Consider the following 17,641-nt stretch of genomic DNA (forward strand, 5'->3'; position numbering starts at 1 on the left):
GCCACCTTCTCCGAGGCCTAACCAGACACCCTGCAACTCACAGCAGCTGGGACCAGCCTCCCTGTCTGCAGCCTGCCGGCTGCCCTGTCCTGTGGCCCTGGGCCCTGGCCCCCCACTTTCTCCCTCTCTCAGCCTCTGGAGCAATTGCTGACTCGTCTGTAAATACATCTGGAGTAACCACGAGCCACGGGCAGCCACCAAGCACCTGAGTGAGCTGTTTGCAGGTGCAGCCATAGGAAACAGGGTGCTCATGGCTCAGGACGACATGCATAAGGAACGGCACGTCAACCTGGCAACACCTAGACACAAGGGGTTAAATAAGATACATTCTCATCACCGACTTCATCTTGTTGAACTTTCACATTTCTTGTCCTTTTATTTTCTTTTTAATGTTTTTCTGGTTTCTGGTCCTTTTAAACATGCTACCAGAAACTTTAAAATCTATACATGGCCTGTGTCACATTCCTCCTGGAGAACATGGGTCTAAAATCTCCAATCTTCAGAAAAAAAAGTCCAGAAACAACAAAAGAAACGGTCCTTACATTCCATTCACATGGCCCCATACCCCCTCTGAAACGAGTGTCTCTAAACGGTATCTGAACACCCCAAGATCACTTCCCCACCTTCCACTGAGGACTGGCCTGTTCCAGCCTCTGGGAGCCACTGGGGGCCATACCCAAAGCAGCTCCTTCCTCATCTCCCTAACTGGCCACCAACACATAACAGGTGAAGACACCTTCTTGATACACGCCTGGCCCCATGACCTGACAACCCTGGGGGCCCCCCAGGGGCTCTCCTGTGGGCTCTCCTGGGGGTTCCCCTGGAGGCTCCCCCTTGCCTCACCTGTTCTCCTCCCCAGCATCCTTTGCTAGCTCCTCCTCTGTTCCACCTCTAGGTGTCAGAATGTCCCAGAACAGGTCTCTGGCCTGTGTTCTTCTCTCCCTGGCTATACTGCACCTCCTCCAAACTTGGTGAGCACACTGCCCTCATGGTTTAAAATAACATCAGTCTCTTTTTCTTTTTTTTTTTTTTTTAAGATTTATTTATTTACTTATTTGTCTTGAAAAGAGGGAAAACACATGCAAGGGAGTGCACACGCACGCGGCCAGGGTGTGGGGAGGACAGAGGGAGAGAGAATGTGAAGCCGACTTTGTGCAGAATGGGGAGCCTGATGCAGAGCTCAATCTCACAACCCTGAGATCATGACCTGAGCCGAAACCAAGAATCGGATGCTCAACTGACTGTGTCGCCCAGGCCCACGGCCATCCCCTTCCCCCACAACTTTTTAAAGTAAGCTCTACACCCAGTGTGGGGCATTAACCCACTACCTGGAGATCAAGGGTCCCATGCTCCTTACAGTTGAGCCAGCCGGGTGCTCCTAAAATATCATGTCTTTTAGGGACCATCCCCCCCAACTCCCAACCCTGAACCCACTTCTGAATTTCAGACTCACATCTCAATTCCCCCCAGCCGCCCCCCTTGAATGGTTGGACAGCCCACACTACACATCTAGAACCAAGAACCTGAGTCTTCATAAACAGACCCAGACCGTTCTCAGAACCTCTCCCGCGTGTGGCCCTGTCGACAACAGCCTGCCAGCATCTCGTGAGCTGACCACTCCTCCCAAGGCAGGAGCCCTGGGCACAGCGTGAGGGCCCTACTGGCAAACAACACAAGAGGGGATGAAGAAGCCCTGGTGTCTCCGTGGAGCAAAATACCACACAGCACAGGATGGAAGAATCGCTTAAAGCAAAGACCCCACAGCCCGGCACCCTTCCTACAAACTTAAAACTCAGATAAAACACCTATTGAACGACGCTTAAGAAGAGGCCATGAGCAAGTTGGAAACAAAAAAACCATGGGGTCAGGACGACAGTGGCCACAGGCTAGGGGAGGTGGGGGCTGGACGGTCGTGTGGGATGCTGGCAGGGCCCAGCCCTTCTGCAGGTGGTGCCTGCAGGTGCTCGTAAGCTATTTAAATGACCACATGAAACAGCCCCTGCAGGGACCAAAGACTGTGACCAACCCAGTTCTACGCAACTAAGATCCAAAAACATACCCTGTTCCCCACTAGTCTTCCATCTCAATTAATGGCCTTTCAAACTCATGGCGTGTCTACCAGGCGGACAGACCACAAACACCTCCAGACGACGCCCTGACTCACGCCACGGGCATCCCTGCCACGCGAGTGCCACACTGACGCACAAGTTCAGAGAACGCGGCACAAGCTGTGGCTCTCTGCCCGCAGGGGCTCCTGCCTCGCCAGCTGGGTGAGGCGGCCGAGAGCCCCCACCCCGGACTGGCTCTGCACCGCCTGCCCCACTGCCAGGGCCTCCTGGGACAGGCCTCAGCGGGCCACGCACCTGTCCCGAAGAAGCACCTTGCTCTGCTGAGGAGCCACAAAGACCAGCGTCCCGAAGCAATGTGGGAGCCTGGGCCTGAATGATGAGCAGAAGCACCCAGAAAATAACATCCTTTGCAATGGGAAGAGCAGCTGTGACCCAGTGGGTGCCCCGGGAGCAGGTGGCGAGGCTGTGAACCCCCCGCGGTCAGGCCACCATCAGCCCAACGAAGGGCCTTATGCAGCTAACAGGTAGCACAACACTGTGGGGAGGTGGGGCATCCAAGGGACCGAGACCCTTGACACTGCACTGGGCATCTACTGCTTGACAAGTTCTAACTAAAGCACACACAATTACAAGAGAGAACACTCCAGGCGTCTACCCCTCAAAACAAGTGGTTGTTAAGTATTATCATAACAGTTTCGGGTCTCTCTAGGAAAAATAAAATATGCAGAGAAAGTCAAGGTCCCAACCCCAGGCTCATCCCACCATCCCAGGGAGTCAGAGTGCACCCTCTGGCGCCCTCCCACACCAGGACACACGCATGCTCACCACTCATGGACCCGAACGGTGTGCACCCTTTCACAGCCACGGCCATGGCTCATAGCACGCCTCGTCCCCAAGCCACCTTCCACACACGGGGCACCTCTGCCGTCCAGCATGCCAACGCCAAGCAGAGAGAGGGCTCCCGCACGCTGTCACACACCGCACAGCCACTCATATGACCGTGTCTCCACGGGCCTAAGGCTGGCGGCCTCACAAAGCCAGGCCAGCGGCCTCCCACTTGGGGTACAACAATCTCCTAGAGGCCGGCAGCCCCACCCACTCCAGGACACTCTGCCAGGACCCTCACGGTCACCCCGCCAGCCTCGTCCACAAGCATGGTCAGAGACCCACACGGAAGTACGTCTGGACCGTGAAACCCCCAACGCTGGGGGGGCGGGGGGGATGAGGCAGGCTCCACCATCCGGGATCACGATCCTAGAGAGCACCCAGTAAGGAGTGTCCAAACCTCCCAGCATGAAATGAAAGCCAGGGTTGGCCCCCTGAGCATCAGGCCCAGAGCGGCCAGGACCCTTGCCTGGACACACAGGCTCCCAGTGGGCTCCAGTTGTGGGCTCCTGCGGCCCATCTGCGGGCTGTGTTGACCGAGTCACTCTAGAGCTCTGGGAGACATTCTGAACAAAGTTTCTCAACTGTTCGACACGTAACGAGGTGGCACCAACCCTGATTATCTAATCAGTCCAAAGCAGCAGAGAAAACTCTCGAGTGTCCAACACGGACTACAACAGACAGAGGCCTATCTTGAGCTGGGCTCTCGTGTGAAACAGCCTGGCCCCTGTGCGTGCGCTGCCTCGAGCGGGCGGCAGTGCAGGAGACGCAGCGGGAAGGAGCAAAGGCGCCTCAGGGCCCCCGCCCTCTCAGTGAAACGGCTGAGGGTCTTGGAAAAGCCACTCACCTCTGCGGGTCTCGCTGTCATCGGGACCACCTGGCTGTGGAGCCCTCCGACGCCCGAATCTGTCCATCAGCACACAGCAGGGAGCCCAGGGCGACACACGCCTCGGCGAAGCCACCGGGGTGTCAGCTCAAGCCCCGCGTCAGAGGACAGGATGCCCATCCCAAGCCGTTGCCACACATAAAAAGGCCAAGAAGCCAGGAGATGTTTGCTGCCTTAATGACACATGCTCTGCTTTATAAAAAGCTCTTAAAACAAGAGCTGCCCTGTGTCCGCCTCCCTGGAGGGCTGGTAGCGCTCAGCGTCGCCCCTTCCCCGCAGCGGGCTCCCTGCTCTCAGCCACCTCCCTCCTCCCCGCCCCCTCCCCTGGACAGAGTGGCCCAGGCGGTAGCCTTGCTGTTCTTCTAGGCAGAGACTCCCTTGGGGGCCTCACTCTCATGGCCAAAAGCTCCATCATACGCCATGTGACTCCCAAATTCAGACCTCCAGTGGCCTTCCCCCGCCCCCCCGCCAGGCCCCCGCCTCATACTCAGCTACCTCTGGGACACTTGCTCAGAGGTGGCATCACAAACTTCACGTTCCAGACAGGCACGCGGTCACCCGGCCCACTCCTCCTTCACTGCAGTACCCGGACTGGGTCACCCCAGAACTCTCAGTTCCCTACCGCCACACCCTGCTGCCCGCCCTGCCCCTCACCACCCACCCCTGCCATCCACGGGCCACAGACACGAAAGAGATCTCAAAACACAATTCAGGTTCTACTGGCGCCCTGCCTAAAACCCTCCAGCGGCTTCCCACCAAACCTGGGATAAAGTCAACCCCGTGGCACACCTGGATACAACGGCTCTGTGACCGAGCCCCACGCATGTCCCAGGGCCCACGCTCGGGCCTGTGCACCTGACCTGCCGTCTCCTCTGCCTGGAACCTGGGCCCCGGCTGCGCACACAAACCCTCTTCTCATCGTCTTCGTGTCCAGGTGACAGCTCCATGCCAGCTGCTCAGAAAGGCGTCCCGGCCCAACCAGCAGTACCCTCGGTCACTCATTCTCTGTGCGCTGTTTATTCCTGCATCACATTCGCCACGATGACAAAATGTGCTCACAGTGACATTGCCAACCGCCCACCCCCAACCCAACTCAAGCACCCCAAGAGCAGGGGCTCTGTTGGCCTCGGGACTCCTGGGCTGGACCCCAGCACCCACATCCGCCTTGCTCACTGGGTCAATGCACACCCTAAAACTAATGGGCCACAGTCTTGATCAACATCTGTGGAGAAAGGTTTAACCTCATTTAGTCAAAGAAATACACCTTAAAAGCAGATAAAACCTTCCAAGGAATCCTTCAGAATGGTATCGATTTCTAAAAAGTCCTATTTTGGCCATGGTTCTAAAAACCATGACGTGAAAGTGGAAATGGTTGAGCCTTCAAGAAGGCAATTTGTATCAAAGGCCTGAAACGCTCAACCCACCAGATGCACGCAGAGCTTTGCACAAAGACGCTCACCTGAGGGTCACTTACAACAGACGAGGGGCCGCGAGTCCCGGCAGCCCAGCACGGGGGCCTGCGGGGAAGCCTCGGCCTGCGGTGGTGGGGGGCGGCCCAACAGGGGCGCTTCAAAGACCACCAGGGGCGGGGCACTCGCCACACAGGCCGGGGCGGGTCGCACGCGGGACCACGGGGATGGGACTGCGGACCAGTCGGAAGTCCCTCTGCACCAAACACAGGCTGGGAGGACGGGCGCCAGACCGAGCCCGGAGCCCGACTGCCCGGCTGCACAGGCAGGGGCCAGGAGTGACTTTCTTTCCTTCTTCGTGGTTCTCTTTCCTTCCCCAACTTCCCACAGTGAATAAAACTAATTTTAAATCAGAAGAAAAAAGGTGGGAAAAGAAGTCCCTTTCAAGTGACTAATAGTTCTCCAACACTTTGTAGCGCCACTGAAACATCAATCAACAGCGCCCTCCCCTTCTCCTCCCCGATGTGGGGGCGCGGGCGACGCTGCTGCTCAGGCTCCCACACCACCAAACTCCACGCCAAGAAGGCCCGGCCCGTTACCCGCTGTTGCACTAACCCGCGGCGTCTGTCTACGTAAATCCGATACGGATTATATTAAAAACCACCCCGACAAAGCTCCTGTGTGAAAGGCGTGACAATTCCTTGGAAAGCTCTCCTCACACACCGGCCCCGTGCACTTTAGCACAAAGGTTAAGAGTGGAAAGGCCGCCTTCCCTCCTCTTCCAGCCCTGATGGTAACACAAGACCGTCCACACGGTATGGCCACCCCACGTCCCCAGCACCTCCCTCCCTTCCTGAAGCCCTGGGTCTCACCGGCTGACCCCACCAGGCCTTTCGGTGCCCTCTGCGGAGCATCCAGGCCAACACCTGCCGCTCTGACCACAGGGCACAGGCCTGGCAGGCGGCGCACAGCACCGAGGAGGAGGGCTCGGCTGTCCTGGCTCCTAGTGTCCCGCTCTGTCCGCTCGCCGTCCGCTCAGGCCGCCAGCCGCCCTGAACACGTCACTGCAGAGCTACAGAACCTCCTAGCTGCTTTGCTCCTCGGTTCTAAAATCTAACGTCCAATTCAATGCGGTCATAAAGAACTGTTTTAGGATTTCCCCAACCTCTGGAGCTGGAAAACGATTCAAAATATGCCCCTTGGGATGGGAGCTTCCCAATATTGCTGAGGATGTCCCACATTACCTGGTCACACCCTCCTCATGAGATTAATGGTCAAAGAAGCACTCTCGACCTCCCCCACCCCGGGCCACAGAGAAGAGGCAGAGAGGTCCCATTAGACTCCGGCTTCAGGCTGAAAGAAGGCCTGCAGAGCGGCCGAGGGGCTCTGAGCCTCCGGCCCCTCCACGCCAGGCTCGCCCACCTGCACCCAGAAGGCCTCCATCCACCAGGCAGGCGGCCACAGAAGAAATCAAGACACGAAGGAGAGAGAACCCGCACGCTTGTCAAATTGGAGGGGGGGCAAATGTGGTCAATGTCGGCATCTCTGTGTTTTGAAGGTTTTTAATCTCTTAGCCTAGATGTTTAAGGACATGTAAAAACAAAAAGTTGTCATCGAAAGTGTTCATGGCCCTCCCGTAGAAAACATAAAGCTCTCAATTTTGAAACAGAACTTCACCTACCGCACAGGGTTTAGTTAAGCAGCGTTTATCGTGACCTTACAGCACGGGGGTCACGTGTTCATGATTCACAGTGCCCCCACCCACAGCCACCTCGGGCCCAGCTGGCAACAACTGTCCCTCGCCCACGGTGCCCGGCACCCGGGACAGAGGCTCCCGCTGCAAAACTCACCTCTCTCCTCTGGTTTTCCTATCACAGGCCCGATGAAATAAAAGGCTGCCAAGCTCCAGCCTAAGAAGTCTAAGAGGAGAGCCCTAAACAGTAACTGTTTCCCAGGACAACCAAGAAAACCTGAGACTCCTGCTTATCGGCACACGAGGAAGAGTAAAAGTGCTTCTGATTCTGAGAACTTTGCAAATTCCCCAAACCTAAGGCGAGTTTCTCCAGAGTCCTCTTAAATCTCTGCTTCAAGATTTTCAAAAACAGTTGTTAATTATGTCTTAATCAACTCACACATGACGAGCTATTTATAAAAAAGCTGTCTTCAAATGTATCATTTCAGATGAGGAAAGCTCACATCTATGTACTGAAACGGGCCGAAGCATACCCGGAACGGCCTCTATTTTGATTTCGCGGGAACAGACGCGGGTGCCCCTGCTGCTCTGCCCCGCTGGGCTGAGCCACTTCATTCCCAGGGCAGGGTCCGAACTGGGCCGGTCCCGTTCTGATCCAACGCCGCTGCCGGACGGGACCCGGTGCCCACTAGTCAGCAACTCTGAGCAGGGGTAAGGGCAACTTCCGCAGCACAAGTGGGAGCCTGGGCACTTGCCCACCACGGCCCAGGGGCAACAGAACAATCCTGGGGGCCGCGCCCCTCGGCCCCTCGGTTCACACTGTTCCTCCACGGCCCAGGTAGCAAAGATGCCCCTTTCCTAACCAATTCCTGACAAATGTGCGTCCACCCCACACCCCTCACGTGGCAAACATAAAGGACCTGGAAAGTCCTCGACTTTTCAAACTCCAGCGATTCTGCCGTAAGCACACAGCACACGCTGCCCTCAAGTACGGAAAGCAGCAAGAGAGAACAGATACCCCAGGCGGGTCGGAGGGACCCCTTCCCCCGTTACTGCCCAAAGATAAGAACCACCAGCCCCAAAAGACACCCACGTATGCCTAAAACACCATCCCCACCCCACCCCCCAGTCACCAAGACGGCTTTGTCCACCCTTAAGATGATGGGGACAGTCACGGGCAAAGCCCAGACAGGGTGTGAGGAGGAACGGCCTCCCCTCCGGGCCAGCAACGCGCAGAAGTGAGCGCTCAGGGAAGCTAGCTCTGTCCTGCGCTACGCAGGGCGCAGGGCTGTCCGGTGCTGGTCGTGTACCGCTCCCAGAGAGTTCTTTTTCTTTTCCTTACAAACGTCACTTACCGAAGCACATCAAAAGGCAAACTCTAAGGCCTGTGGCCCAAAGCGAGCCCACACCCAGGCACACTCCCTCTGCAGGCAGCTGCGCCCGCTGCCCCCATGGCTGTGGGACACGTCCCCCACATCTACGATGTTCCTGTGACAGCGCTGGCAACGTTCTCACTCACGGAACCAGAGTCAGCCACCGCACCAGACTCCCCAGTGGCCCAGGACATGTCCAAGTTTGGTGCAGTTTTGATGGAGAATCGAGCAGTATTTAGACTTCACTGCATCTACAGCAACATGACGCTTGAAAACCAGCGAAAAATGGAATGTGACTGGGATAGTACGTGCACAATAAACGCTCCGTGATAGCACTGTGTCCCGTTCATCCCCGTCAGTTCTACAGTGCTCCATGAAATGGTCAACCCTGCTTCCTAGCAGGCCAACTGAGGCTCAAAGAAAAAAGCCCAGAGCATCCTCGAGTAACAAAATCTAAACTTCTAAACACGTCCCTCCTGCCACAGCACCAGCTGCCAAAGCCGGCCCGTAACTTCAATGCCGGGTTCCCCACGTCCTACTGCCCGGCTTGGGGCCAGCCCTCCTGGAACCAGACCGGACCCAAACAGTATAGGGTCACCACCACTGGGCTGTTCCTTTCCCCACCGACAGATACCCGCACTCATCACGTGTGGGAATCAGCGCCCCGGGCACCCGTCCTTACAAGCAAGGATACTAGCTAGCATCGAGAGTATTCACCTTAAAGAAGGAGCAAGCCCATGTTCCCAGGCCGAAGCGTCGACGGTAGGAACGGTGCTCTGTCCTGGAATGAGAACCTACACCGTGGCCAGACCTCAGAGTGATAGGAGGACAAACTCATGTACGCTGCAGAAGATTGCTCATCTGCCAGGGCAAAAGATCACCTTCAGAAACGAGCATCTGTAATGAAGCATCTCTCTGAAAAGATCTCTTAAAACCATTTATGCACATGCTAATTTGGGTGTCATATCACTTTTTTCTTCTTTCAACTATAATCATAATATTACTTCGATGTTACGACTTCCAAGCTGTATGACACTGGTGCTTTCCAGAGTTCTTGGGACAGCTGCCTTTGCAGGAAAAATCCCTTATCCATTTTTGTCATTCCCACGACAGATAAAATTTAGACTCTGGTACCTTCAAACAAGCAAATTAACTATAGTAACATAAACACTTCTTTACAAAACCGTCCCGACAGAGCACATTAAGACAGATTTTGGTAAAACCAAAGTCCACAGAGGCTCACAGCGCGCAGTGAGAGTGGAGCATGAAGGCCCAGGGCTGGCTTCAGGCCCTGGGGAGACCACGGTCCCTCCTCTGCCCAACCTGGAGCCCCGGCCTGCAGGAAGGCCAGGTCCTGAGGGGCAAGACTCTTTCACACACTCCAGCTGCCAGCAGTCCGTGAGCTCACTTGACACCTGTGTGCAGCCTGGAAAACCCTGCCCGCCCCTAATCCCCTCCTCCCAAGTGTTTGCATCTCTGAGTTGTAACAAGAATGAGCTGTTAGCCAAGCATAGTTATTTTTACAAGTCACTTCCACCTCCTCTTTATACGTCGTATGATGAAAGACTGCAATGAAGAGAGGACATCGACTAGTAGAATTCAGTATTTCCTGACCAATTATATAACTAGAATATTCACAATCTGTCGTCTCAGTTTACAGAATCATACTATTTAAAAGAAAGAACTTTGTTCCCGGGTAATAATTTTAACCATGGGTTTTTTGTTTTTTTTTTTGCTTTTGCTGTTACAGAAATGAGATGATGTGAGAGAAATCAAGAGTTCCCAATTGGCGGGGGTCAGAGGGTGGGGGGCAATGGAGACATGGATATAATCTTTCCTATTCTAGAGGACATCTGTTGCCCAAATGTCAACACGGGCGGCTCTGTGCTCTTAAATACGGGGGGCTTAACGCAAACACTCGTGACAACTCTTGCAAAGAGTCAGCAGTTTACAGCTTTTTTCAAGCGGCCGTCTACTAGTCACACAAAGACATCTCTAATGGTGACATTAGAACAGAAGATAAAAGGGAGTCCAGGGTCAACATGACAAAGATGGCAGAGATGCCCCTTCCCAACCACGGCTTCCACCCCGTGCCCCCCCCCCCCCAGCAGAAATAAGGAGGGGGCTTCACTGGAGCCAAGGCTCAGACCCGGGATCCGGCCAGCCCCAAACTGCCACACCTACAGGCCCAGCGAGCCAGGCCAAGCGCCTGCCCTGCCGCACCGACTGCTGAGGAGCTCACACCAGGTTTAAATAACAAAAGTACAGCACAGGGGAAGGCCTTTGCTCGGAGTCAGGCAAGTGCTGAACCGTGTGGGACCACCTGAAAGGCGCTTCCGTAGACAGGTAAGGAGTGTCCTGACGTCACGACCTGACGTACCACAACCACGAATTCCCTCCTCTAAAGGTCACTAGAGATCAGCCCTATTGGCGGCCGAACAGTCAAAATACACATAAGGAGCAAAACAGACACTTCAATCAACAGCACCACGACTTCAAAAAGGAAACCAAGTGTGTCGTAGGGGGCATCTCAGCCCCTCTCCAGCATCACCTTTCTCCCTAAGAGCGAGGCAAACCCCCCCAGCCCCAAAATGCGGGTGGGGGCTGCAAGCTTTCCCTACTCCTGCCCATATAAAAACACCCCCGTCAGCTTTGGCCCCAGTCGGGTGCTCACAGGCTCTGACAAGGAAACCTCTCCTTAAGATGCTGAAATTCTGTCAAGGTGACCAACGGCTCTTTCCAGAGCGCACGCGGGGACAGGGGAGGTGCTGTTTCTACTACTCCTGCCACGGCGGCGGCCGCTCCACCAGCACATGTTACTACACGGCAAGGGAGGAGCTCTCCAGAAGCTCAGCACTGGCAGTCCACGCAGGCGAGGTGCAGAGGATGCAAGGGAAACAGGGGCGCCTCCACCGCTAAACTTTCTCTCTGCCTGGGAATCCCCAAACAAAGCAGCATGACCTGGGATGCTGGGGAGGCCCTTCCGCGGTCAGGCCTGAGGGACCCTCACCAACGGCCCAAGCGACGCGGGAGACGAAGGACACGCACGGGTGGGGACCCCACAGCTCCGTGTCAGCAGGCGTTGTCTGTACCTCTGAGAGACCCGCTGCTGTCACCGGATGGTACCAACGGAGGCAACCGGGCACCCTTTAACCAGCACACTACGCTGCGGGCCACTGTGGCCACAGGAAGTGCACAGCACAGCGCAGAGGCAAGGACGTGGACCAGGAAGGGTGTGTGCCCGAGGATCCCTCCAGGGCTCACCTGGGATCCCTGCCATCCTAGGGTTAGCAGGGAAGCGGAAGCTTTCCATGCAGGCTTGCCCAGCCACAAGGAAGGAGTGTCACTACTGTGCCTGACCTCACGGATTGGGGGGGGGGGGGGGGGGGGGGGGGGGGGGGGGGCAACTCTCCATCCCAGCCCAGGATAACAGAGCAGCAGCAGCAGAGTTCAGTGAGGACACAGGCCAGACACAAGTGCTCCCCAGAAGCAGGAGGGGAAGCACCAAGTGCAGGGGCCGCATGGACCGGCTCCTCCATCACCCCTCGCCCTGCCGCCCCCTCGGCCTCCGCCGCGGGGGGGGGGGGGGGAGGGGCGGGGGAAGGGGGCGGGGCGGGCAGGGGCACACGCGGCCGCGGTGGGAGCCCAGAAACTTTGCAATGCAAGGAGCCAGCACACAAGCACACGTGAAGCGCGGCCCCAGGGCAGGGACCCCCGCTGCCCCGGCACCCCGGGCGCGCGCACACGCGGACACACGCGCGCACACACACGCACACGCACACGCACACGCACTCTCTGTCCCCGAGGGCAGCAGCCCGGCTGGTCGGCCGCAGGCCCGCGCACCCCCGTGACCCCAGCGCCCTGCCAGCCCCACAGCTCCCCGGCCTCCCGCCCGGCGCGGCCACTCACCTGGGGGCAGCTGGAAGTTCTGGATGTTGGTCGGGTTCTGGGGCGGCTGCGGCAGGCGGGGGGCGAGGACCGTGGGCGTCAGCGTGGCCCGGATCCCGCCGCTGGTGGCCGAGGGCGTCCTGGGCAGGCTCTGGGGCGCCGCGCCGGCCGAGCCCTTGGGCAGCCCGCCGGGGGTGCCGGGGGTGCCGGGGGTGCCGGGGGTGCCGGGGGCCGGCGGCGGCGGCGGCGGCGGCGGCAGTCCGGCGGCGGCGGGCAGCGCCCCTTGCATAGTTGGCCCGAGGATCATGCCGGCCCCCGCGCCGGCCGGGCAGCTGGTCGCCAGGGCCTGCGGCGGCGCGGGCGCCGGCTGCACCGCCGTCTTGGGCGAGTCGGCCTTGGCCACCTGCGCGGGCGCGGCGGCGGCGGCGGCGGCGGCGGGCCCGGGCTGACTGTTGGCGGCGGGCGGCGGGGCGGGCGCGGGCGCGGGGGCCGGGGCGGGCGCGGGGGCCGGGGCCGGGGCCGGGGCGGGGGCGGGCGCGGGCGCGGGGGCGGGGCCGGGGCCGGGGCGGGCGCGAGGGCGAGGGCGGGGCGCGGGCGCGGCGCTGCCCCCGTTCTGCGCGGCCGCCGGGGCCGGGGCCGGGGCCGGGGCCGGGCCGGGGCCGGGGCTGCGGCCGGGGGGCCGGGCGGCCGGGCCAGGCTGGCGGCGGCGGGGCGGCGGCGGCGGCGGGGGCGGCGGGGCGGCGGCGGCGGCGGCGGCGCTGGCGGGGGCCGCGGGGGGCCGCGGCGGGGGCGCGGGGCGCGGGCGGCGAGGGGGCGCGGGGCGCGGGCGCGGCGGGGGCGCCGAGGAAGGGCGGCGTCTGGATGACAGTGGCGGCGGCGGCGGCGGCGTTGGGCTTGGGCGGCGGCGCGGGCGCGGGCCCGTTGTGGAGCAGGCTGACAGCAGGTGCGGCGGCGGCGGCGCGGAGCGAGGTCCCCAGCGCGGCGCTCCCATTCAAAGTTTGCGCGGCTCCGGGGCCGCCGGGCGGGCCGTTGCGGGCGGCGGGCTGGGCGGCGGGCTGGGCGGCGGGCGCGGCCCCGGGCGCGCAGGCCCCGGCCCCGGCCCCGGCCCCCGGCCCCCGCGCCGGCCTCGAGCGCGCTCAGCTTGGCGGCGGGCCCTGCGGGGACAAGCGGGGCGGCGCGGTGAGGACGCGGGCCCGGCCGGCGCCCGCCCGCGCTCAGGCCGCGCCGCGCTCTACCTGCGGGGGGCGGCTCCGGCGCCGCTGCGGGCGCGCCCTCGGCCGGCACGGCCGCTCCGGCTCCGACATGGTTCCCGAGCGCGCCGGCGGCCGCGGTCCGCGCCTCGGGCGCGCGGGGCGCCAGGTGGTGGTGGTGGGCCGCGCTGGCCGCCAGCTGCGACTCGAGCGAGCCCACCAGGTCGCTCACCACTTTCTCGTCCACCTCGCTGTTGAAGAAGACCTCGTCCAGCAGATCCGAGCCCGCCGCCATCTTTCCTCCTCGGCCCGCCGCCGCCGCCGCTCGCCGGCGCTGGGCGGGGAGGAGGCTCCGCGCGGGCGGGCGGGCGGGCGGGCGGGCGGGCGGGCGCGGGCGGGGGGCGGCGCGCGCCTGCGGGGCGGGGGCGGCGGCCGGGCGGGCGGGGGGCGGCCGGCTGGGGGGGGAGGGCGGCGGCGGCGCAGTGCGCAGGCGCGGCGGCACGCCCGCCCCCGCCCGCCGCCCGGCGCGCTCCCATTGGCCGCGGCGCCCCCCGCCCGGCCGCCCGGCGCCCCGCGATTGGCCGCGGCGCGCGCTTAAAAGGCGCGGCCAATGGCTGCGAGCGGCAGAGGCCGGGGCGCGGGCGGGCGGCCTGGGCGCGGGGGGCGAGCGGGGGGCCCCGGGCGGGCGGGCGCGGCGGGCGCGGCGGCCGGGCGGGCCGGGGTCGCGGCCGGGGCCGGGCAGGGCGCGGGGGGCGCGGCGGGGGCCCGCTGGGGGACGGCCCCGGGGCTCGGTCTTTGTCTGCGGTCGCTCCAAAATGGCTGCGGCCGGAGCTGACGGGAGCGCCGGGCGGGCGGGCGGGCGAGGGAGGGACGCCGTGCTCCGAGGCCCCTCCGCGCCGCCGCCGCCATGGCGGGGCCGGGGAGGGCGAGCCGGCGGCGGAGGCCGGCGCGCCCCGGGTCCCCGTGCGTGCGGCGGCGGCGGCGGCTGCGGCCCGAGCGTCCCCGGCGGCGCCTGCCTCGGGCGGCCCGGCCCCGCGCGGGGCCCATAAATCACGGGGGGGCGGACAGGCCCGCGGCGCGGCAGCCGGGTCGGAGCGGCCCGCGGGGACGGCCTCTGCTCTTCCTGTTTCCTCTCCTCCCGCCGACCGGCAGCGTGACCCAGAGGCCGCAGGACGGGTCAGGTACGGTCCCCTGCGGGCGCGGTGCGCGGACGGGCGGGGCGGGGCGGGGAGGGGGCAGGGAGGGGGAGGGGGAGGGGCGGGGGGCTGGGCGGAGGGGGGCCGGGACCCACCGAGCTCTCCGCGGGCGGGGCTGCTGCTCAGCCGAGCAGAAACGGGGAATTACGTGTAAAATCAGAGTCTGTAAACCTTGACGACTAATTGGACAATTTGAAGTAAACCACGTACAAGCATCGGCAGGCTGCCTCCCGGCCCCCCCCCCGCGTGACGACGTCGGTCGTGGCCCCGCGACGTCTGCACCCTCGGAGCGCCCGGACTGGAGTGCGGGTGGCAAGTGGGCCCAGGGTCGGTCCCCACTGTCGGGTCGCCCCCTGCACGGGGAAGCCTCCCCAAAGGGAGCTCGGCGGTGCCACCTCGGGGCGCCCCCCCCTCACCGCACCCGTGGGTGCATGCCGCCTCCACTCCTGCCTGCACCAGGCCTGCTCCCACCTGGGTGCTGACCTCACCCCAGGGTGCTGCGGGGCAGCGTCCAGTCCAGCAGGAGGTCTGCACCCCCTCCCACCTCACCCCGGGGAAGAGGGGAGCTGCCCACCTTGAGAGGGAACAGGGCAGCCCTGGGGCTCCTGCTCTCCTCCTAAGGGGGGACCCCCCCCCCTCCCTGCTGCCGACCTGCCCACCTTGCTCACTCACCCTGAGGACTTGGGGAATTTTCTTGAATATCTGTGTGGCTTTACCTGTGGCCACAAAGAGTTATGACTTCTGCAGCTGGAAAGAGACCTCCCACCTCACATAAAGGAAAAAGGGACAATGAAAATGAGTCTAACTATAAAGACCAGGTTTAAACATGGGAACACATTTGCTGTGACAACGGCAGAACCCAAAATGCAGTCCTGCTGCCTGCCAAGCCGAAAATGTGCAAAACCATGGGTGGAAGGAAAGGCAGCTCCCCAGGCCAGCAGCCATGCAGGCCTTAGTTTATTAAACAGTATATGGTCTTTTCAATAAAAAAGAGAAAGCATCACTCACTTAAATATAAAAATAAACATAACCAAAACCACACTTTCCGTGTTGCTCCAGTTTATGTGCGAGATAGGCAGTGTCCAATGTATTATCTAAGCTTTCGTTGTCCACCTCAACTACTACATAATAAAACAAGACCTGCAGCTAGCTGGCAGCTGGTGGCCTGGGCCTGGCTGCCAGAGTCCCATCTGACAGGTGACTTCCCCACCCAAGCTGACAGTGCTCCTCAGCACGTCGGACCTAGCAGAGGATGCCCGCCAACAAGAATGGCTGCACATCCCACAGTCAAGCTCATGAACACATAACTGATCTGTAGATGCAGGCCCATTCGTGTCTTAGGGTCATCAACATTATAAACAGCAACTTATAGAGAAACAATAGAAATTTATTCACTCACAGCTCTAGAAGCCGCTTCTGTTGGCCCCTGGGGTCCTGGGCTTGCCCCACATCCCTCCAGTCTGTGCCTCTATGGTCACATGGCTTCTCTATGGCCTTTCATCTTTTGATGACACCAGTCACTGGATGTAGGGCCCACCTACTTCAAAATGGTTTCGTCTCAAAAAAGGATTTCATTTCAACACAATTCAATTAACTGTGCAAAGACACCATTTCCTAACTGTCACACACTGAGGTTCTGGGTCGATGTGAATTTTGGGGAGACACCAACCCAATACAACATATGACCAGTCTGTCCACTTATGGAGACAAGACGCACAGATAAATCAGAAGGCAGCCATCTGCCTCATCAGCCCCTTTGCCCCAGAACAGTAGCCTGAGGCCTGAGTCTGGAGTGGAACCCACCAGTCAAGGCTGCCCCTCCCGCTGCTGCCTGGGAAAGAAGGTGCAGTGGCCGAACTCTGTGGCCACCAGTGAGAGGCAAACTGGTGCACTGAGCTCTCTACGCGGGCCAAGCCCGTGTGGCAGGTGAGGTCCAAGCTTGGGAAGGTTGTCAGCAGCCCAGGGTCTCTCACGTTGGAGACAGAAACCTGGAACTCGGACCCTAACGCTGACGGACGCAGGCAGGCCTCCTGTCAGGCTGCCAGCACTGACCAAGCCCTCGGTACGCCAATCAGATGTCCGCTCCTAAGTTAGAGTCGGAGGCAGGCCTGCCTCCTCCGAGACTGACCCAGATCTGCTGGATGCGGGCTGTCTGCAAACTCTCGAATGACTCATTTACAACAGTTTCTTGGCTGACTCCCACAAATAGCTAACTACGGCTATCACGGATGGCTTCTACTGGTTTAGCTCAGAGAGGAGCTTACTGCAAAGTTCAGGTGGGAACTCTGAGGTCAGCCTTCCTGTGACATCTCCCTCGACACCCGAAAGTGCAAGCAAGAAACAGCCTTCCTCTCAGAGGGGCCTGATGGCCTCCTGAGTCCCCCTTACTCCGAGGGGTGCGAGGCTGCCAAGCTCCATTCTCTAGGCATCACGCCCATCAGACGGTTCTCTTCAGGTAGAATCGCTTATTGCTTTGGTTGATTCCTAACAGAATTTGCCCCTCGCTCAGCTTTTTTTTTTCTAATTTTTATTTATGATAGTCACACAGAGAGAGAGAGAGAGGCAGAGACATAGGCAGAGGGAGAAGCAGGCTCCATGCACCGGGAGCCCGACGTGGGATTCGATCCCGGGTCTCCAGGATCGCGCCCTGGGCCAAAGGCAGGCGCCAAACTGCTGCGCCACCCAGGGATCCCCTCGCTCAGCTTAAATGTCCAGTTTAAAAAGCCCAAGCCTCAATCCCTGAAATCCTACCTTCTCGAAAACCTTAGCTTCGTTGCAGGTGCTGTGGGAGGTGCACCAAACCATACATCTTGTCATTAGAAACGCTTATTTCATTAGCATTAATTGTTTGGACAAGATCCATAAAGCTAAGATTTTAGGCACTGACCATTAATGCTAGGTAGGATGTAAAAAAAATAATATTTACAAAAGCATCAAACAACCAAATACCTCCAAATAAAACAGAGCACAAGACCAATGGACAGAAAGTTGTAAAACCCGATTGAGAGAAATTTTAGGAAAAATAAGTAAGTAGAAGGATACATGGAGTTTA

General features: G+C 60.1%; 1 protein-coding gene and 1 long non-coding RNA gene across 2 annotated transcripts in view; one reads left to right on the top strand and one right to left on the bottom strand.

The window, feature by feature from the left end:
• Positions 1-13,688, bottom strand: part of TAF4 (TATA-box binding protein associated factor 4) — a 67,198-nt gene extending 53,510 nt beyond the window's left edge. The window contains 5 exon segments of the mRNA XM_038572780.1: positions 12,225-12,707; positions 12,804-12,959; positions 12,991-13,233; positions 13,236-13,313; positions 13,316-13,688. Of these exon segments, the coding sequence (XP_038428708.1) occupies positions 12,225-12,707; positions 12,804-12,959; positions 12,991-13,233; positions 13,236-13,313; positions 13,316-13,688 (1,333 nt within the window).
• A 731-nt stretch (positions 13,689-14,419) lies between these two features.
• LOC119865575 lies at positions 14,420-15,630 on the top strand. Its single transcript, XR_005378105.1, has 2 exons — positions 14,420-14,574; positions 14,750-15,630. It is a non-coding gene; the product is annotated as an uncharacterized LOC119865575 (long non-coding RNA).
• The last annotated feature ends 2,011 nt before the right edge of the window (positions 15,631-17,641 follow it).

The sequence above is a fragment of the Canis lupus genome, chromosome 24 (genome assembly GCF_011100685.1).
Source record: "Canis lupus familiaris isolate Mischka breed German Shepherd chromosome 24, alternate assembly UU_Cfam_GSD_1.0, whole genome shotgun sequence".
NCBI classification, from domain to species: domain Eukaryota; kingdom Metazoa; phylum Chordata; class Mammalia; order Carnivora; family Canidae; genus Canis; species Canis lupus.